General features: G+C 36.8%; 1 protein-coding gene, 1 non-coding gene and 1 pseudogene across 3 annotated transcripts in view; 1 reads left to right on the forward strand and 2 right to left on the reverse strand.

The window, feature by feature from the left end:
• Positions 1-23,444, reverse strand: part of SMAD2 (SMAD family member 2) — a 78,003-nt gene that overhangs the window by 10,106 nt on the left and 44,453 nt on the right. For both annotated transcript variants that reach the window (XM_037033953.1, XM_037033959.1), the window contains exons 4-7: positions 9,691-9,780; positions 8,489-8,682; positions 7,451-7,585; positions 4,564-4,638 (exon numbers count right to left, since the gene is read on the reverse strand). In XM_037033953.1, the coding sequence (XP_036889848.1) occupies positions 4,564-4,638; positions 7,451-7,585; positions 8,489-8,682; positions 9,691-9,780 (494 nt within the window). The remainder of the gene's footprint in view (positions 1-4,563; positions 4,639-7,450; positions 7,586-8,488; positions 8,683-9,690; positions 9,781-23,444) is intronic.
• On the forward strand, positions 8,326-8,478 carry LOC118980610 (uncharacterized; annotated as a pseudogene).
• On the reverse strand, positions 14,692-14,832 carry LOC118980602 (U4 spliceosomal RNA). The gene has a single exon (XR_005065145.1). It is a non-coding gene; the product is annotated as a U4 spliceosomal RNA (small nuclear RNA).

Raw genomic sequence — 23,444 nt, forward strand, 5'->3', positions numbered from 1 at the left:
CAGAGTTTGTACTGGCTTGCATTCCCAGTAACAATGAATGGCGAGGGGATGCTCACACATTATTCGCAGGTGAGTACATGCCCTTAACAACCACTGCTTTAATCTGTGTTCCTCTTATACACGACATCAAGTACCTTTACACTTGTTGACAATGCATTTCCTTTCTGTGAATAGTCTGTTCTTTTGTTCATTTTTCTACTGTGGTGTTAATCACTTTTTTCCTTTCATGGTATGAATTTCAGGTATTTGGCTATTTGTCTTATGACACTTAATCCTAGTTCTGATTAAGCAATAATTTAAAAAAACCTTTTATGTAATGTATCAATCATTTTGATGTGTGTCACACTTTGATAAAACAGTGGTGACAGTGGATATCCTGACTTAACTTTAAGGGAGTATTTCTAGTTTTTCCCATTAAGTATGATACTGGCTTTGATGATGAGAGAGGTAACATTGCTTATTTAGGATTTTTGCATCAAAATTCTCAAGCAATACTAGTCTGCAGATCAACACTGCGAGGACAATGTTATGCTACTTCATAAAGACAATCCTGAAGCTATACATCTTTTCTATGTTCTCTAACAGTTTAAATAGCATTTTAATAACACATTCCTTACTGTTTGGTAGAATTTCTGTGTGAAATTGTTTGCAGTTAAAATTTTTTTTAGGGTTTATTTTAAGACATTTCTCTACTTCTTCCATGAAAATTGACTTAAGATAGCTCTATTTTCTGGAGTCAGTCTGGTAAGTTATATTGTCTTAGGAAATTACTCATGTCTTCCAGTTTCAGGTAAACAGGCTAAATTTAATCAAAAAGATACGGGGGAAGGGGCACAGATACACAAAGTAAGAAAAAGAAGGCACAACAGCAGAGAAGAAAAAAATGAGACCACTCAATTCCATGCAACTAAATTTAATATTTGTTGTGAATTTGTTAATCATATACGATTATCAATTTTGTTTTCTCATCATCATTTTTAGTATCTTTGGGAAAGTATCTGAAAGAGCATGACCTACAGCTCCCAGGCATCACATATAGAGCAATGGCATAAATGTAGAACAAGACAGGCCAGACTCCCGGTGCCCCTCCCTCTCCTCCCCTCACCAGTGGAACCATAACATGAAATACCAGGGAATACAAGTGAAACGCAAACCTTCAGGGAAAACAGACATATCAAAAAGAGAGAACATATAATAATTAATTTTTAGAAGACAGAAAAGTCTTCCACAACGAAATTAATTTCTTATGTTCTTTTGTTGTTCCTCATGTTGAAAAATATGTTGGCAAGTCCCAATAGGTATAACTAAGAAAGGTCAAAATATATTTAGAACAATGAACTAAAACTCACTGCTGTTTCCTGAAGCAGTTATAAAATAAACAAAGCCACTATTAGACATGGAGGAAACCGCCCCATTTTTCATTTTTAACTATTTCCTCCTCTATTAGATACTTATCAGAAATGACCAGTAGTTACAGTTCATCAATTTAGACTAACAGAAGTTCAATCAGATGTGATAAAAGGGATGACAGATTGCAAAAAGGAAGGTTCATTATAACCACATAAAAATTTTTAAAAAGTTAAATTAAGCTAACAATTTACTAGCTAAAGGAGTTTTTAGAAACATTTTCTAAAATGCATGCAGGTGAACTAATAATTAGCCTATTAATTTTTCATATATGCATGCTGCAACTAAAGTCTAGAACTTCCTGTTACAAGAAGTAAAAAATATCCTATTTAGCTAGTTTGAATCAGCAGTTTCTGTTACTTGTAGCTAAAACATCTAAAGAAATCCCTGTGTGTATCTTTGTATACAAGTTCTACGCTACTCTCTAGTATTACCTTATACACAATACCCAGCATTGGATTTAAAAAACAAACAAACAAACATGAGAATCCATCGAAAGAGGAAAAAAACTGACCTGTGATCAAGAACTAATAGTCAACAGCAGACCTACACATGAACCAAATACTGGAATTATCAGATAAAGAGTTCAGACTGTAAGTTAGACCCAGATTTCCAGTATCACTTGATTTTCACCAAAGAAGCCAAGGTAAGATCAACAAGGAAAGAAAAGTCTCCAACAAATGGTGCTAACGCAACTGGACAAATGTCCACAGCAAAGAACAAAGGGCAGAAATGGTAAATATGTATGCGAAATACTCCCCTCGTTCAGGGTTTCACTTCCTGCAGTTTCAGTTACCTGCAGACACAGACTGCCCCTCTGTCCAGCGCATCCGCACTGTACACACTACCTGCCCATCAGTCCCTTACTAGCCATCTGGATTCTCAGGAGTGTCATGGTTTTGCAGGGCTGGTGTTCAAAATGGCCCTCAATGCAAGCACAGCAATGCTGGCCACTCAAATGTCAAAGAGAAGCTGTAAAGTGCTTCCCTTATGTGAAAAGGTGAGTACAGTAAGATATTCTGAAGAGAGCCCAGACTCACTAAGTTAGAAAAAGATAGATTATACTCTTACTACAGCAAATTGCTATAATTGTTCCACTTTATACTTATTGCAGTTAATCTCTTCCTGTGTCTAACTTCTAAATTAATCATAGGTGTGTAAAAAATAGTAATATATAGGGTTCTGTACCATCCACAGTTTCAGGCATCCACTGGGGTCTTGCAACATAATACCTGAGGATATGGAAGGACTACTGTATATTTATCTTATTGCTCTTGCCACGTTTCAGGCATCTGTGTACTCAATGGAATCCTCGTGGCCTTTTTGTCTGGCTTCTTTCACTTAATATAATGCTTTCAAGGTTCATCCATGTTGTACCATGGATTAGCACTTCATTCCAATGATAAGATTGAGTAAAATTCCAATGCATGGAGATACCTAATTTAATTTATCCATTCATCATTTGATGTATAATTGGGCTGTTTCCTCTTTTACATCAACAACTGTATACAAGTTTAGCATGGATGTATACAAATTTAGTTTTCAATTTTCTGAGGCATACATCTAGGAGTAAAATTGCTGGGTTATATTTTTCAATAATTTAAGTTTCCTAAGCAAATGAACCATTTTATACTCCCATCGGCAGCAGATGAAGACTCTTAACTTCTCCATAAACTCATCAACACTTGTTACTGCCCTTCTTTTTTGATTATAACCATTCCAACAGGTGCAAAGTGGTATGTCATTGGTTTTCACTTGCATTTCCCGCGTGCCTACTGATGCTGAGCATCATTTCATGGTATTCATTTTTATGTATTTTTATTTTTTTAACTCTCACCGAGGACCTGCTTATTCATTTTGGTGGGAGTGGAGAAAATCAATGTGAGAGAAAAACACCGATTGGTTGCCTCCCACACGTGCTGGACTGGAGATGGAACCTGCAACCTGGGAATGTGCCCTGACCAAAAATCAAATTCGGAACATTTGCTGTATGGAACGATGCTCCAACCAACTGAGCCACCACACCAGGGCTGGCATTCACTTTTAAATGTATAGTAGCAGCTGACCATCATGGGGCAAACAAAAACATAGTTGATTCAGGGATACAGTTCTTCAATATACAGGTGTATTAGAAAGACATATTTGGAAAGCCAAATATCATTTGCAGTAAGACATTTGCATTAAGATACACAACATGTTACTTCCAAATATCATTAGATAATCTATCATTCTTGGTTATCTAACACTCTGAACAGCTATGATAAGCTATAGCAGAAGCTTTCTTACCTGGATGTCTAAATAATGGGAGGATATAAACAACAGAATTATTGTAAAAGCCTGTCTACCACCAGTGTTAATTCATTTAAAAAGAGATTATCATAACTATAGAATGCTTTACTATAGACAGTAGAATAGTAATGATATAATTTGTCAGGCTGTATATTATATTAAGGTGACCAATCCTTAAGACACTGACAGGTTGTAATGGATCAAAACAGACAATTACAATGACATTACAGCTATTTCACCAGCAACCTATCAATTCTGGTGGATTACACATTATTATATAACAACTGTTTTAAAGATATGACGTAATATTTACTGTATGTTAAAACTTTTTTTCCACTACTTTGGAGTCAATACCCAAATACTAGAAATTCAGTGAATTAGGTCTGGTACAAGATTTTTTTTTTGGTAAACAATCCACTATAATTCAGTACTCATTCTTTTGCTAAAGGAGCACTGAAAAGCTAGGTTCCATCCCTTCCCTCCCAATTCCTCTGAAAATCTGTTACTAGGCTCATTAATTATGGTCTTTCTTCACAATGACATTTACTCATAGGATAACCAAAACTTTTCAATAGAAGCACAGAATACCTAAAAAGAAAAGTATCTGAGTGTTCTCAATTTTCATTTACTCTATACCAAAAGAACATTCTACCAATCACTCTGCTGAGCAGCATGCGTTAACTTTTCATGGACAACAGGGACTATTGATTGTTCAAATATAATTAAGTCAACATAATTAAGTCAAAAAGATTTTTTTGATGTGTCCCAACTGCTCTAAATTTAAGAGTTATAAGTAACTCATATGAGTTTCAAATAAGGCAAAAATGTTTATCTAATTACTGAGAGATTTTGAAAGATATTTTTTACCTGTATCCATACTTTGGTTCAACTGTTGATCACTTGTTTCTCCATCTTCACTGATGTAGCCAGGAGGTGGGGTTTCTACAGAAGTTTAGAACAAATCAAGTAGAGTCACAATTTAATCTCACCTTTTCTCCCAGCTACCAAAAAAAACCAATGAATCATTCCAAATAACAACTATAAATGTTATATAACCTCATTATAAAAGCAGTATTGGATACTAAGAGCTTAGGATTCAGGTTCTGCTCCAGATCCTGTAGGTAAATCCTTAAAGCCTACTTGAAATACAATTGAGCTCTCTGGGCGTATTTTCCTAGCTATTATTCACATATCTGGCTCATTCTCATATGTATATTTTCTGGGGCAAGAGCCAAAAATATAACTTCAAAGATGCCTCAGTTCTGGATCAGTATGCTTCGAAGACATTAGTAGCTGCAGTGTTTTGGTTTTTTTGTTGTTTTTTTTTAAAAAAAAACTAACGGCCACATGGATAAGTACCTAGATGATTAAAAAATGCCCCAACCCCCCATCAAGACACGAACAGTTTCAGATTACAAAGTAATACAGGCTTACATCTTGCACTAAATTTTACAAGAAAAAAATATAGTAACATAGTTCAGGACTGGTCTAGCTTGAACTCTACCCAAAAAGTGTATTTCCCCAGAGATTTCTAACCATGAAGTCCTGAGTATTAATGTAGTAAATTAAATTCATATACAGACAGACTACTGCACAAAACCGAGGTAAAACATTTCTTGAAAATAAATAAAATTCTAGTGTGTCATTTCCAACATGTTTTATGAAAAAAATATTTACTTAGGAAGCATCTGAATACCTGAATGAGCTTCATGAAGATAAAAACATTTATACAATTCTATCAATTATAATTTCAAGAACAAGAAATAAGTTTAAATGATTATCAATAGTTCAATATTTACATTGCTGGACAGCTTTAAGCAATTCAAATACAAACTCATAAAAAATGTTGTAATTACCAAAAGGAGGAGAAAAAATATGTGGGCTAAAGGTTTTCTTCATTAACCCTTTACAATCTCCCTTCAACAAGCTAAATACAAATTTTGACTTCTTAATGTCAAACTTTTCACTTGTTAGTACCCTCAAATTTTTAATACTGAAATTCTAAGAATAAAATGAAGTACCTGCCTTCATATGTTCATATGCCTTCATATGTTCAAACAACAAAAAACATTAAAATAAGAGTAAGACATATCATCATTTCAAAGGTTAAAGCTGATAAAATCAAACAGAGCTAAGTTTTAGCAGTCTAACCACCCATGTCTCAGGGGTCTAAGTAGGAAAAAATAATGAATTTTTATGTACTTTATTCTCTTTTATTTTTCTCACTATTATATGCCTATAAAACAGTAATGAAGCTATTAGCATTTTGGAGAAAATGTTAAAATTTCTTTTGAAGTGGAATAAAAAGTAAGCCCTCAGTTCCGCTGTCAGTCAGAGTGGGGTGAACCCCACCGTCCAAAAGAGCAAATAGGTACAATTGCTCTGGATTTTCTACTTTGTAAAACACCCAAATTTAAAAAATAAAGGAAAAACAAGTCCAAACATCCCCACAAGTGAAAACTATGAAGCATTCTGGTTAATATCTTCCCAAATAATTGTCGGGTAAGTGATGTTACGCTTACAAGGTACCTTCTACCTTAGGCTTCTAGTATTGCTACACCAGTCCTGCTTGGAAGATCTGTAGTGTCTCTCCCCCTCCCCACGCAACAACTGTCTCCCTAGGAAAGGTGCTGGCCCTGCTTTCCCCCCATCCCAACCCTCACACTGCATCCCACTCTGTGCGCTACTTCCTAACTCCTCAAAAGGTTTGTTTCCTAGCAATCCAAAAAGCAGCCTTGAATTCCTCTTTTGCAATAAAATAGTAAGCAAAAAAAAATGAACATTAAAGCAATTAGAAGACACTAACTTTAAAATTAGCTATTTTGAAAAACCTTTATTTTTAAAAATTGTCTTCAGTGAATAGGTATTTATTTCCATGATGAAACACATTCAAGAAATATTTTTATGCACTTAAAATTCTAAGTTCCTTACATATTTCAGTTGTGTAAGAATGGGACAGAGGAATATTACACAAAAGGAGAAAAAAAAATTAACACCAAAAAATCCAAGGTACAGCTCAACCCTCATCCTAATACTGTACCTCTGGTTCCTGCTTTAAAAAGGGGGGGAGGACCGAAAAGTAAGAAAACATTGGTTGTTTTCCTAAAACACAGTGAAAATTAAAGGGGTGAGCAGGCTACCATGTCATGTCATGGCACATGTTGCTGGGTCACATAATGAGATAATTAGAGCAGGAGTTACTGAGGCCCAGATGAAAAAGACCTAAAACAGAGGTTTTCTGATTTTCAGTACAACACAGGTGTATCGCTGTATCTGCAGAACTAAAATACTTTATCTCCTATAGAAATGTTATGTTTTTCTTAAACATTATCTATGGAAGTAATTATCTATGAAAGTAATTATCTGGTCGATTTTTCATTACATTTGTTTCAGGAATACTTTTTCCTGTATCATTTATTTTGCTTACATTCTACATCTCTCTTAGCTTCAACAACTAAGACAAACTTACTAAGATCTTTTCTTTTCTGCTTCTCAGAGTACTTTGATAAAAGCCACTGCAAAAGAAAATGAAATATGAAGTAAAACTTTTCTCCAAACAAAAGTGTTTCAAGTACTAGGTTCATATACTCCACAAAATAATCACCCAACGGATCATACTTTTCTGTTTAAAATCCAAAAAGTATTTTTTAAAAAGTCAAACCACTAGGTTGAAAAAGTTCACTAATACTTAAATGTTTAGGAACAAAACTTGTACCTATCCCAATTTCTAGGAGATTCATAAGGCAACAAATACCTGGGATATAATTGCTCTGTGGCTCAATCCCCGCTGGGAAGTTAGTGTTTTCCGGAATGGAGTGGGTGTAGTCATCCAGAGGTGGCAGTTCTGTGAGGATCTCAGTGTGCCGTGGCACTAACACGGGAGGCAGAACTAAAAAGTATTAAAAAAAATCCAAGTTAATGGCAAGAAGCAATGGGTGGGAGACCAGGACCTTTATGAAAAGTTTTCACAAATTTTTTTTTAAAGTAGCCTGCTTAATTTTTTACATTTAGGGCCCGCCTATTTGGTATTATACAAGTTAGTAAGAAATTGACAAATCTAATTATAATTTTAACTTACTGTATAGTTCACAATCTAAAACTCCAAGATCCAATTTATTTTATACTTTTGAGTACAAGGTGATCCTGGTAATAACTATGTTCCCATAACGGTTCAAAAACCCCCATTTGAAAGGCTGAGAAAAGATTTGTAAAATCGTATTTATGGTTATCTTCTAAAAACACAGCTGTAGTCCTGAAAAGTTTCAAGGACAAAGCTAAGTAAACATAAAGTCTTCCTATGAGTTTTACTACACTGCTTATATAGGAATGATGTCATTAAAGTACTGAAGAAAAAAAAAAGAAACCCACTCAGAGACCAAAATGAGTAAAAACAGTTAATGCAGCAGACAGGTGAACGTATTTACCAGTTCACCTCCACACTGACTGAATTTGTGGATCGGAGTCTCCTGTATGTGTACTTGGAGGTGAAACAGTATGCTATCCCAAGAAATTATCCTTCCCACTAAGATATACTTTTCATAAAATATTTTAAAAATTTAAAAAGTATTTTTAATGACCACCAAGTAATAAACTGAATTTAAGGTAAAGTGTATTAGAATTTTACACCGATGCTTTGCACAGTGGCAATATCGTAGCCAAGGAGGTTTATCCGAAGCGCGATTATTGCTAATAGAACTTTACACCAAAATTTTCTTGGGTCAACTAGGTATAACAGTACCTAATATACTTAAGTTCAAGCATTTATTTATTTATTTTTCAATTGTTTTCCTACCTGGTGTCTCAACTCTCTGGTAGTGGTAAGGGTTAACACATACTTCGTCCTTTTTAAGATTAAAAGCATATTCGCAGTTTTCAATTGCTTTGAGTTCATGATGACTGTGAAGATCAGGCCAGCGCCATAACCGGCAATATATAACGTGTGGCAGCCCTTTCCGGTGAGATACCTGAAGACGACCATCAAGAGACCTATTGGGACAAAAGCAAGGGGAAAAGAAAGGTGGGAGGTTTAAAAAAGCAGGAATAGTTAACTGGACTAGCTTGGTTCCATAAAAGCGTAAAGAAAGGAATGATAGACATTCAGTTAGTTTTAGTGAGTACAAGGAAGAAAAATGCACTATTGAATGGGTCTGCAATAAAAGTAAACAGCAACTCTAGCAGGTGGCTCTTAAAAACATGCCACACAAGTGACTCAAGTGTCAGTGAATGGCTAACCATCTGGGAAAAAATAGATTTTCCAGAGTATCATATAGGTGCACTTGAAAAACTGTCAACTTTTATCTTTAGTAAATCAAACTCTTAATCAGGGATTCTTTTAGGGGCATTAATTCTGTAGGTGACTAAATTTCAAAAAAGGAACTACTGTGAAGAATGGTAAATACCAACAATGATATAAAACTCACTTAAACTAATGTAATTAGTTACCCAGTTGTGACTGTGTAGAGTACTGAGGTGTATTTCTGTAACTCACACATAAATGCAGATGGAGATGAATATGGTAAGATGAAATGGACAAATACCAATGTGCTCAAAAAGAGAATGAGGTGATTAAAAAAACACAAAAAACAAGTTAGCCTGGTGTTAACTGTGTTCAGTAATCAACCATGTATTATTAGTATACAGATGAGATCTAGATGATAGCAAGAAATTTAGCAAAACCTGGTTATGTATCTATTGAAAAATTAGGCCAACAACAGATCTCAAACTAAAATGAGAATATAATTATCAAAGTTCCCATTCTTTATGGGATGCAATAATTTAAAGATTAGAAATTAGAATTTCATTGATCAAATTTTTAGCTGAAACATTTAATATACTTTTAATACTGGCAAGCAGGTATTTTAAATGCCATGCCTTATTTTTACATTAAGGTAACGACCTAGGCAAAATTATACTAAGCAACCCATTATAGGTCTTCCAAAACACCCCCACCCTCCCACAAGATTGCTAGGATTCAACAGAGGGCAGAATATTCACCTGGTTTGTTCAGAGAAGCTGTAAAGGCCTGTTGTATCCCACTGATCTATCGTATTTGGTGTACTCAGTCCCCAAATTTCAGAGCAAGTGCTGTGCATAAATTGAAAAACAAAAAGTTGATGTGAACATGGAAGCATGGTTATTCAAAATACCATGATGTAAAACATGAAAAATGTACAGAATACTTCCTTCACCCAGAAAATATACAGTACTTCACTTTTTCTCTGCATTTAGTGGTTTCTATATTTTCTATATGAAGGAAGCCAATAAAATGGAACATGTGACTCCAGATAAGTTATGATTATGTTTTTAAAATGTGAACACCAATGCTCTCTAGCTTAATGAAGTTATACCTATAATGCCCTTTCCAATTTCCTCTACTCACAACAAAAGATCTAAAACTTATGCCATTAGCCTTACTAACAGTGCTTCATTTTGTAATGCAGTTTTTTTTTAAAAAAACACCTAAACACAAATGTCAAGTGTTATTTTTAATATAGGAAAACTTTCAATTAAAACAGACATATATCCACAGTTAAGACTTTCAAGTTTACTTGTCTGAGACACTTACGTATTCAGTTTTATAGAAATTATTGCTCTTTTATCACTACCAAGGACAAGGAAGTAGATTTTGAACTCATTCTAATGTAGCATACTACCTTAAAAGTTTTAAGAAATTTCTTTGAGGACTAAAGACATGTGAAAGCACCAAATTCTTTAAAAGACAGTATGAGTATGAAAAACTTACTATATCTAGTACTTTTAAATCAGTACTCCTGAAGGACTGAGACTAGAAAGAACTCAAAATTCTTCTCCCACAAATCCTTCCAGAACCTGGGCAGTCCAGAGATAATTCTCCCTGTTTCCCCTGCTACTTCATTTAACTTCTCATCTGTGGCAGAAGAGAAGAGGAGGAGCTTAAAGGCAGTCTGCAGTGGAACTTAACTGCCAATGTGTCTCAGGTACTAAGACTTACTTTTAAAAATCAGAGTCAAAAAAGCTAATTAGTGCAACTCAATTTCATTTCTTATATACTACAAAACCCTCAAAATTTCAAGGAGGAGAAAAAAACATTTCCAAACAAGTTCTGAAAATCAAATCAAATAAATGACTGAATTCCAGATGTACACACTGCTAATGAATAAGCTTAACTCAATCAGGGCAGTGGTAAAAGTATTGTCTTCCTGTGGCTGGGCAGCACCCCCCATCCAGTGGAGTCCCAGGCTCCTGTACTACAGGGGCCTCTTGCACTGCCACTGGGAAGCAGAAGCATCTCATGTCATGCTTTGGGGCTCTAGTAACAGTAATACTAAACAGTTCTTTAAAATGCATTTTCAGATACTTTACAGCACCTTCGGGTATTTTATAGATTTTCTAGCTTTTTATGCTACAGGGGTCTTTCATTTCCCTAATTGCAAGTCAGAAAAAGACAAAAAACTGGAAGACAATTTAGACCTTTTTCTCCTCCGCTTCCTCCCCCACCCCCGGCTCAGAGACTACTAACTAAAAAACCATTTAAAACGGTACTTTTATTTAAGATAATTATGAAATAGCTACTGGAACCTTATTGTACCATATACTTTAAAATCACAATAAAATCAACTAAACTCTAGAGTCTCAAGAATCTGAATTTAAATCTCAGAAGGGATAATACAGAACTTTATTCTTCTTTCTTGAAAGATAATTCACAAAAAGTGATTTAACAAAAGAATAGATCAAGAGGCTATTCTGGCCCTGGCTGGTATGGCTCAGTGGACTGAGTGCTGGCTGGAGGGTCACCAGTTCGATTCCCAGTCAGGGCACATGCCTGGCTTGCCAGCCAGGTCTCCAGCAGTAGGGGCACAGGAGGCAAACAGACACTGATGTTTCTCTCCCTCTTTCTCCTTCCCTTCCCCTCTCTCTAAAAATAAATAAATAAAATCTTTTTAAAAAGAGAGGCCACTCTGCTCTTATAGAACTGGCATTTCGGTCCAGTAACTCTAGGGCAGGCACAAGAACCAGAATCTAAAATAGAGCATGAAGAGGTTAAGCTGTGCTTTATTCAAGCTTTGAAAGAGAGAACAATAAACAGCAGTTGTTAAAAACATGCAACCAATCTAGAGGAAGACAGACCTAAATCCCAACTCCAATTCAGACACTTTCCAACTGCCAGCCTAGGATATATTTAAGCCTCAGTTCTATCCATGATTACAACATTCTCTCACATAAAACTGGATGGTTTATTTAAAAAAATTATTTCTAGTTAGTACAGTTTTTGCTTGTTTATATAAGAAAAAGTATTTTTTAAAAAGAATCCATTTATAACAAAATATACAAAGCACCTATAAATAATATAACTGTAAATGTGTCAAAACTACACAAAGAAACATTTTAATTATTACCAAAAATCACAAAGTAAACTGAGCAAACGAACATAAAACAACACCATAGTGACATCAATTCTGCCAAATTTATATATTCGATTCAACCTCAACTTTTAAAAAATTAAATTTTAACCCTGGCAAAATTATTCCAAAAATAACATACCAAAATAAACAAGAATGACCAGGAAAACTCTGATAAAGAAGAGCAGAGAATGGACCTAACAAATTCTGAAACACACTATAAATCCTTAATAATGAAAACATTAAGCAATTAGCAGAAGAACACTCAAGCAAAACAGAACAGAGGTTCTGCCTATAGAGTAGCCTCAATTAGGCAAAACTTCCTTTCGACAAAAACGACAACCTCTGAACATAATAAAATCAACTATTTGAAAATACAATACAATCAACTACCTGAAAACAGTGGAGGCCAAAAACAGACAAAAATTGAAGTCAATCTGAGAGAGGATATGTACTGGACGAGAGCTGCATTGATGTGGCTTTGCAGACCAATGGGCACCCCACAGTCTAAGCTAGGCGGGATAATTAGACCTTAGCAGAAAACTGCAGTCTTACTGACCAGCAGAATCAGTGGAATTGAGAGAGGGCTGGAAAAATTACAGGAAAATCCTATACAGAAAGGAGCAACAGGAGGAAAAATATCAATATGTTAGTGTGAACTCTATCCAAATCCCTGACTGGCCCCTAAACTACACATTAGGGAGAGAAAGTGGAGGTCTGCTGAGAACCAGCACTTGGAAGTCAGAAAGAACTCAGCTGAGGCATCAGCCGCTTACACCAGAGGCAAACCACCTGGATTTTGCCACCACCCCAAACTACCAACACCCTTTAGTAGAGGAAGATAACAGAGTTGAGTGCCTACAAGGTTTTATCCCCAAAATCCACTATAAAACCACCAACAGAGGAAGAAACAGGAAAGTGTCACCCCTTAGTCAAAAGAGAAAATGTCCAGCAGAAAGAGATCCCCAAGAGGAACTAACAGATACGGATTTTACAGAAACTGTCATGAATATGTTCATGGACTTAACGAAGAGACGAGATTCTCAGCTGAGCAACAGGATCTATAAGAATGAATCTAATAGAAACTCCACAATTAAAAATTACAAAATCAGAAATAAAGAATTAACCTGATAGTTGGAAAAGACAGAAGAATCAGTGGATTTAAAGGTGGATCAACAGAAATTATCGCACCAGGAGAACCCACGCTAAAGACAGTGTAACAAAATGAACAGTCTCAGTAACATGTGTAGTCCCAGGAAGAGGGGAAGCAAGAACAGACTAGAAAAAAATATTTGAAATAATGATTGTAATATTTTCAACTTGAGTGAAAAACTAAATTTACACTTCCAAGAAAACTCAGTGAATAGCAAGCAGTTGAAATATAAAGAAAATCACACTTGGGCACATCATTATCAAACGCTAAAACCACAGATGATGACACTGATAAGAACCACAAAAACTCCTGGCACTCAGGACTCCATCCGACTCCCTGCACAACAGACTCACTGCACAACAGACTCACGGCTTCCAGCAGCACCCTGGCCTAAGGCAGCATTCTTGGTATTGTCTAGACCCTTCTCAGTTCTTGTCTGAAAAAGCTCAAGGCTGCCAAAGGAATTTACCATTTGTTTCAGCCAACATCTGTTAATAGACCCCTAACCACGTTTTTTTAGAGCATTTACCTTAAAAAAAAAAAAAAGCTTACAATTGTAAATTACTGTCCTCCTACAACTCAGAAAAGTCTTTTTCGAGGACCTGAAAAACCCTTCCTTTGAAATGCTCAGTCATCAGGAAGGACAAGGCTTCAGTCTACCTGGAGGGAGGACAGAAGCCTAACTTTGGTAACTGTCATTAGCACAGGGGCCCCAACGGGTGGGTGGGCCAGGGTGCACCAGGGTGCTTGCTTACTGCCTGAGTCCCGTCTCAGGTCTCACACTGCCCCTCCGTGGGTCCCCGGAAAAGTTGTCTTCCACAAAACCGATACCTGGTGCCAAAAAAGTTGGGGACCACTGATTTAGCAGACACAGACGGCCTAATCACACTAACACTGACCAACCATCTTATTCACTTCGGGGGTAATTTTTTATCTCTCGGACTCTGCTCTTTCCTCCCCTACCTGCTCCCTCCCCCTCCTAGTTGCCCCCCGTGAAAATAGGAACTGAGCCCGACTCTGTCCCCTCTGCAATGCTTACTGAATAACATCTATTTTTACCACCTTTAACCAATGTCCAGCTTTAACTCAGACAGCAGCCAGAGCATAATCATCCATAAACATGTGAATAACAATTTCTCATCAGGAACAATGGAAGCCAGAAGGCAAGAGAACATCTTTAAAGAGCTGAGAGGAAAAAGAAAACTCAACCTAAAATCTGTACCCAACAAAAAAATTCTCATAAAAGAACTCAAAAACATGTTCAGATAAACAAAAACTAAGAGAATTCATTTCTAGCAGACACTGCACAAAGAAAATTTCTTCACAATAAAGAGAAATGAGAACAGATGAAAACACTAAATCACAGGAAAAATTAAAAACTAGAAAGTATAATCATATAAGTAAATGTAAAAAATGATATTCTTTTCCTCTCTTAATTTCTACAAAAGCTCAGAGATGACCAAGTACAGCAAAAGTTGTAACTCTAAAAAGTATGAGGATGTAGTGAATTTAACAGCAGCAGAAGCAACAGGAGGTGTTTTCAATTAGCAATAATCGCGCCTTGGATAAACATCATTGGCTACGATACTGCCACTGCGCAAAGCTAGGAGGTGTTATAAACAACCACACTATTGCAAAACTAAGGATACATATTGTGGTTTGGAAAGCAACCTCTCACCTCCACCTCAAAAAAGGAAAATTAAAATGAAATACTAAAAACTAATTAACCTCAAAGGAGAAAACAAAAAACAGATGATAACAAAGAGGCAGGTGTAATTCCAACAATATTGATATTACACACCACACACTACATACTCTAATTAGAGGCAGAGACTCCTCAGAAAGAATACAAAATGCAAAATGTCTACCAAAAAAAGATGCACTCTAAATATGACACATAGATAAGCTGAAAATATAAGAATGGAAATACACAGTTCTTGCAAGCAGTAAGTTTAATAAAACATACTATCAACCTCAGAAAGAATAAGACTAAGATAATTGTCAGAGATTCATCAGAGGATATTAACAATCCTGTATGCATCTAAAAAGAGCTGCAAATAACATGAAGTAAAAGTTGACAGATCTAAAGGAAGAAATGAACGATCAGCCGTCAGAGTAATCTCAGTAACAAAATTTAAAAACCATGGACAGCTAGACTACAAAAATTTAAACAATGTGTCACAGAGGAGCTGCATACTATTATCAACCACCTTGATCTAACTGATACTTACAGAATCCACTTCAAGCATACACAGAAACATTTAAAGAGAGACACCACATGCTGAATCCCTAAGTGAAAAAATGCACATCTTAGAATCAATGAAGCATGTGATAAAAATTACCTTCGTAAGTTAGCTACTTCAGGTCAGGTACTACTATGTAAGACTTTAAATATAATATGGACCGTATAATAACCTACAATGTACTATTGCCTCGTTTTACATTTGGGGAAACTGAGCCCCAGAGGGGTAATAAAATAACTCACCAAGATCATACACCTAACCATAAGTGGGAGGGATCACACACCTAACCATAAGTGGGAGGGATCACACACCTAACCCTAAGTGGGAGGGATCACACACCTAACCGTAAGTGGGAGGAATCACACACCTAACCATAAGTGGCAGGGATCACACACCTAACCATAAGTGGCAGGGATCACACACCTAACCATAAGTGGCAGGGATCACACACCTAACCATAAGTGGGAGGGATCACACACCTAACCATAGAGTGGGAGGGATCACACACCTAACCCTAAGTGGCAGGGATCACACACCTAACCCTAAGTGGGAGGGATCACACACCTAACTGTACGTGGCAGGGATCACACACCTACTATAAGCCAGGATTCTAGACCACATCTTTCCGAACATTCTCCATTCTACTGAGAACTTTCTGAGCTTCTGATTTACCACCACCTACCTCAGCATTTCGATGACTACATCCTGGGGACCCCTGGGAACCTCAAATACAGCACTGTCAAGGGTCTGTTCGGTTCCTACAGTAGTTTTTTACATTTTATTCTCAGTGAAGAGTAACTTACAAAAATTTTCTAACCACATAGCCCTCAGCCACCTGGATCAGCACCTGTCTGGTATTGCTTCATCACCTCAACGTTTGGCTTTGCATTGTTTTAATCTCCTTAGCACCAAGAGTAAGCAAAGAGACTGACTTAAACGTATCGTACATGAAGAGATTACAACGGAAAGTCTAAATGACATCAGGGTGCACTATTCACATTATGTTTCCAATAATTTTAGAGAAAAAAAAAGTAGAATTTAACAACACAGGGCACAGATGTCAAAATAACCTGCAAGTTGTGGGTAGCATTCAGCACCTCAATCACAATGGAAACAGAAAATCAATATTAATAACACAGCATCATTCATGGAGCTGAAGTTAGTTAGAACTGTCTTGGTTATAGGCCACAGTAATCAAAACAGCCTGGTGCTGGCATAAAAACAAATACATTAACAGAATAGAATAGAGAGCCTACACCTTTATAGTCAATTAATATTCAACAGGAAGCAAGTACATATAATGGGCAAAGATAGTTTATTCAATAAATGGTGTTGGGAAAATTGGTCAAATACATTCAGAAAAATAAAACCAGACCACCTTCTTATATCACATACAAGAATAGATTCAAAATGAATTAAAGACTCAAATGTTAGACCTGAAACCATAAAAATCCTAGAAAAAACCATAGGGAGCAAAATCTTGGACACTGTCCATATAAATTTTTTATCAGATCTATCTCCCCAGGCAAGGGAAGCAAAAGAAATAATAAACAAATGGGACTCCACCAAACTAAAAAGTTTTTGCACAGCCAAGGAAATCATCGCCAAAATAAAAAGACAACCCATAGAATGAGAAAACATATTTGCCAATACATTTGATAAGGGGTTAATATCCAAAATTTATAAAGCGCTTGCAAAGCTCAATACCTCAAAAACAAACAATCCAATTAAAAAATGGGCAAAGGATCTGAGTAGACACTTTTCTAAAGAGAACAGATGGCCAATAGTCATATGAAAAGATGCTCAACATCACTAATCACCAGAGATATGCAACTAAAACCACTATGAGATACCATCTCACACCCATCAGAATGGCTATCACCAATAAATCAACAAGCAAGTGCTGGTGAGGAAGTGGAGAAAGGGGAGCCCCTTCGCACTGCTGATGGGAAGGCAGACTCATGCAGCCACTATGGAAAGCAGTATGGAGGTACCTCAAAAAATTAAAAATGGACCTGCCTTTTAACCCAGTGATCCTACTTCTGGGAGGGAATACATCCTAAAGAACCCAAAATCCTAATTTAAAAAACAAAAGCACTCCTGTGTTCACTGCAGTATTATTGCAATCGCCAACATATGGAAGCAACACAAGTATCCATCAACAGATGAGAGGATAAAACAACTATGGGACATTCACACAATGGAATACCACTTGGCTGTAAAAAAGATTTTACCCTTTGCACATATGGATGGACCGGGAGGACATTATGCCAAGTGAAACAAGCCAGTCAGAGAAAGACAAATACCATGTGATTTCACTCATATGTGGAATCTAATGAACACACTGAACTAACAAACAAAACAGAGACAGACTCATAGATGGAGAGCAGATGACAGCTAGTGGGGGGTGGGCAAGTTAGAGGTTGGACGGACTGAGCAAAAAGGAAAAAAGACTCATGGACAACAGTATGGTGACTGCTGGGGGAAGGAGGATATAAACGGACTAAATGGTAATGAAAAAAACACAATAAAGATTAATCAACAATATATCCCTCCCAAAATATTAGATTATACTACTGTTATTATTATGATAGCACTATTGCAAACCACAGTCCCTCAATTTATTTGACCATCTGATTTCAAAACATTCTAAAAACTCTAAAGTACTGAAAAATACCATGCTAATTGTTTAAAAACAAAAACTGGTCTCACACATTCTGCCTGATCAAAATTCATATTGTTCACTAATGCAATTAACATAGAATATTACAAATATGTACTGAAATAATATATACATAATCTACAATGCTTTCTCTGCATCAATATACAAACAGGTGAGCAAGTATGTCCACGTTAGAATCTCACACAGAGTCCTACAGTTTTCTGTATCGAACATAATTTCTTAAAGGCAGGTTATCCCCCATCAACTCTAACTTTCTTGCTTACACAGACTGAATTAAAAAATTTTCCTAGTATCACTTTTACAGTACATGTTAGTAAAATTAACACATTAAAAGCTTTTTCTTCATCTAATAAACTGACCTCTAAAAACTGAAGTTAAAATTTAAAAATCTAAAAAATACATATGATATAGATTTTTTAAAATCTAGTGTACAATTTACCAACTATATACATGCATCGGTATTTTATACACACATCTACATTAACATTTTGCACTTCGGTTCACAGAGACATTACGTTTGTTAATTAATATGCTTTTTGTGTTAAGAACATGTGTATTTACTCAAATGCTTATTATCAGGATATGACAGAGAAGAAATGAGAACTCACTCCAAGGCAGTAACACTGACCGTGAAGGTTCCCACCACAGGATCACACAAACCATTAAGTAAGTTTTGCTGTCCCTGCTGTATCTGCATGGTTTATGGCAGCAGTTAAACCACTGCCGTCAAAAGTAATAAGCCTATGTTTTACTAATGTATTATTTTTCATGACCTTCTAGCCTAAAGAGTATATTTCTTCCACAAATTAAAAGGAGTAAGTATCTAGATTGTCACTATGGAAGGAAATACAACATGCTGAACACTGAGAAAAATTAAAGGGGTTAATAAATTAGCTGAATGGTATCCACAAAAGAAACTTCCACTCGAAGCTTCAGATTTTGATTACCAATGTACTCATAAAATATGGACATCTACAGAGTAATTTGTAACTATTCATCCATAATTATTTCTACTTAAAGAGCCCTTTCATTTTATATATGACTAGCAAGACCACAAGTTTCTATTTTAAATAGCTCAGAAATCCGAAATCAAGAGCTGATCACTGTAACAAAACAAAGTCTCTATAATTACATATCCTGTATCTATCTGTGCACTTCATCACCACTCCACAGCTGAGGGACGGGGGATGGAAAATAGGAAAATGCATCTCTTCAGATGTTTTTTGTTTGTTTTTTTTTTACCTTTGTTTCATCAGCAAGAAAGCAGCTTTGGGAACAACCCTGTCCTTAACAAATTAGCAAAAGATACAAGTGAACAATGAAGACATTTTCATCAGCTACAGAAAAATCTCAAAATTCCCAACACTTATTTTAAGGATTTGACATGTACTCCAACCTATTCAAAGTGCTTTACATGTATTCTGTGATTTATACTCCTATCAACCCTACAAAGTGAATTAACATCACTATTTCCAAATAATAAAATAAATGTAAGCTATTAAATAACTCAAACAGTTACAGAATTATTGAGATAAGAGCCAAGATTTTATCTGGCTGGCTTAAGAGCCTAAATTTTTCCAAGGTTCCAAGTCTGCAAAATGATAGCTTAAATCTGTGATTTCCATCTTTTATAGTAGGTACCTGACTATCATTGTCTTGTCATCCTTGACACTCTGGCATTTGGGCCTTAATCCTGGAGAGAGTGCTCTCCCAGGGCTAATTTCCAGCGATAGCAAGACTTTCCCTTGAGAGCACACCTTTTACACACAAACCATCAGATCCAGAGCCAACATTCTCATTTTATCAAACTCCAACACCAAGCCAATATTCTTCCCTAATCCCAGTCACGCTAGAGATGGGTACCAGACAGCCCAGGAAGCACCCCAAGAGCCCAGAGCCTGCTGAAATGATTCAGACTATCCAATCCTAAACACAGCGTATCTACGCAGCATTACCCCGCCACCTTCCCTGAAAACTCCAGTAAAGGCTTTGGGCCATGCTCTGTGTTCGTCCCTCTATTTATCTTAAAAATTAAGTCACAGATACTTCAAATCTAGACATTTAAGCACACATATACTGTATTATTAACTAGAGTTCACTGTTAACTCTTTGAAATAAAATCTACACAATGTGAGGCAAGTCTTTTTTTAAAGATTTATTTATCTTTAGAGGAGAGGGGAAGGGAAGAAGAGAAGGAGAGAAATATCAATGAATGGTTGCCTCTCATGAGTCCTCTGCTGGGAACTGGCCTGCAACCCAGGCATGTGCCCTGACTGGGAATCAAACTGCGATCGAGTGGTTCGCAGGCCCACACTCAATCCACTGAGCTACACCAACCAGGGCTGAAACAAATCTTAATGGTACCATTTTGTTAGTTTTATCTTATGCATAAATTGCGCTGCTCTCAACCCTGTCAAGAATATCCACCTGGCAAGTCCCCCACACCTCTTTCTAAATCAATCTGTGCCATCTCCTCTCCCAAGGTAATCCCTGATTTTTTTTTCACCATAGGTGTAATCTCTTCCAGACCTTCATGTAAATGGAATCATACAGTATATACGCTTTTGGGTGTGGTGTTTTTGACTCAGCATAATGATTATGAGATTCCTCCATGTTAAAGTATGTAACAGTAGTCCATTCTTTTCAGTGCTGAGTTTTCCATTACATAAACAGACCACAATTTGTTTAGTCATTCTTTTACTGATGGACACCTGACCTGTTGCCAGATTTGGGGGTGATTAATGAATACTGCTATGAACATTCAAGTAAATACACATCTTTTTGTGAACATATGCTATAACTTCTCTTAAATACCTAGAAATGAAATTCTCAGGTCATTGAGTAGATGAATGTTTGCTTTTATAAAAGCTGCCTATTTTCCAGAGTGGAAAGTAGCATTTTACACTCCCTTCCTCAATATGTGCAAGTTTCTGCTTGTCCCATAGAGTCACCAACATTTGGTGTGGTCAGTTCATTTACCTGTAACCATTTTGGTGATTGTGCAGTGGTATTCATTGTGGTTTCAATTTGCTTTTTCCTGGTAATACTGCACACTATTCTATGTACTACTGGCCCTTTGTGTATCTTCTTTTGTGAAGTATTCAAATGCTTTACCCATTTTTTAAATCAGGCTATTTGTCTTTTCACTATTGAGCTACATACAGAATTCCTTTAAAATTCTAGATACAATCCTCCTGTCAGAAGTTTTACAAATAGTGTTTACTCTGTGATTTGCTTATTCATTTCTTAATTTTTTGATGCAATGCTTTTAATATTGGTGAATTCTAATTTTCAACTTCCTCTTATGTTTTTCTATACCCTGTTAAAAAAGAAAGAAAAAAACACACCTTTGCCACCCCTAAGTCATAAACATATTGTCCTATGCAAGCTTTAAAATTTCAGCTTTTTGGTGAGAACTCTGATCCATCTAGAATTGTTCTGCAGGGGGTCAAGGTTCATTCTTCCAGATGAACATCCGTTCTTCCAGCATTACTTGTTAAAGACTTCCCCTTCCCAGTCCCCACTGGACTGCTTTGGCATCTCTGTCAAAAATCTAATAGCCACGGAAGTATCTACTTTGGGATTCTCTATCTTATCCTGTGTTACTTGTTTTTTTTTTCATTCCAGAATCACACTGTATGGGTTACCGTGGCTTCATGGAAGGTCATGAAGTCAGATCATTTAAGTTCTCTGTGTTGTTTTTTGTTTCAAGATTGCCTAAATATTCTAGGTCCTATAATTTCCATGTGTAATTTTAGGGTAAGTTTCTACATTTCTACTAGAAAACATATTCAGGGTACTATGAATCAGACTAAATGAAGGAGAACTGACTCAATACTACCCAGTGTTACAGTTCACAACCACAGGGCAATTTACTGCATGGTAGTTCCAACATATAGGTCCTCTCAGGGTTGGTCTCCATTGTTGCCCCTGGAGAAGGGTCACATCTTCGTTCTTCATATGTTGAACAATTCAGGACTGTTATGTTGGACACTTGAGTTGTGTGATGAAGATGCCAGATTCTATAATATTCCTCCAACAACTGTTAACTGTTTGTGTTTCAGCAGGCAATGAATTTGTTTGTACTCAAAGTGCAAACTCTATCTTGAACAATTCAAATCAGTTTTAACCTTAGCTAGGCCTAAGTCTACCCCACATATGTGTGAGGGACTAGTGATTTCATCAAAGTTTTTAAGCAGAATCTGGGGCTTCCCTTCAGTAGCTTTCTTCTTGCTGGTTCATCAGGCAAGATAGTTTTATATCAAAATTTTAGCTACCCTGCATATTCCACATGGACAAAAACTATAAAAACAGAAAATTCACTCTCAGTTCCATTACCTTGTTCCAAGTACTATAACCAGTCCAAGGTGGCTCGAATGCTTTCTGTTTGTCTGTTTTGTGCAGTTTATAACTGTTATCTGAAGGAGCGTGAGACTGGTAAAAGCATATCTGGCTATACAAGCAGAACTCTCTCTCTCTCCATTTGCTTAGTCTTCAATTTCACCAAGTTTTTGAAATTTTAGCATCTGTGTGTCTTTAAAAAAATACATTTCTAGAGAAATCCAAGAAAAGAAATTGAAGGCATTGGTAAACACAGCTCACAAGTCACACATCCACAGCAAAAATTACAACTAACCAACAAAATAACTGTCACCCAGAACCACCAGGAAAATCAAGCTGTATGGGAGTCCAGCAACCAAGGAATTAACGAAGTCACATTGGTTCAGATGGTAGGAGGGGTAGAGACACAGAGATCCAAACAGAAGGTCCCACAAACTGGGAGGGTTATCTCGGGAGTGAGGGATCCAGCCCCAACCAGACCACACAGTCCAGGGTTCCAGTGCCAAGAAATTAAGTCCCCATAACTTCTGGCTATAAAAACTGGTTAGGGCGGTTGGGGGAAAAAAAGCAAGATTCTTAGGCATCTCCTCTTAAAGGGCCCAAATGGACTTAGGACTTGGGCAGAGACTTACACCCTCTGGGCTCCAGCACTGGGGCAATAGCTTGAAGAGCACCAGTGGCACACAGGGAGAAACACGTGTCTGGCCACGGGGCAAGTGCCAAAGGGCAGACTCCTCCTGGACAAAACTCCAAAGGCCAGGCGGCAGCCATTGTCCCTCTTCTAAGCACTCCCCCACACAGAGCCACAGAGCCACAGAGCGGCAGGACTGTATCTGAGACATCATCAACCTGGTTCACAGGGGTTGCCCTGCCCTGGAGATTACCTAAGGCTCCACTCCATCTAACTTAAGAGTGCACTTTTCTACAATAGGCCATGATACTAAGACAGG

The sequence above is a fragment of the Sturnira hondurensis genome, unplaced genomic scaffold, assembly GCF_014824575.4.
Source record: "Sturnira hondurensis isolate 20B ecotype Veracruz unplaced genomic scaffold, ASM1482457v3 Scaffold0001872, whole genome shotgun sequence".
NCBI lineage: Eukaryota > Metazoa > Chordata > Mammalia > Chiroptera > Phyllostomidae > Sturnira > Sturnira hondurensis.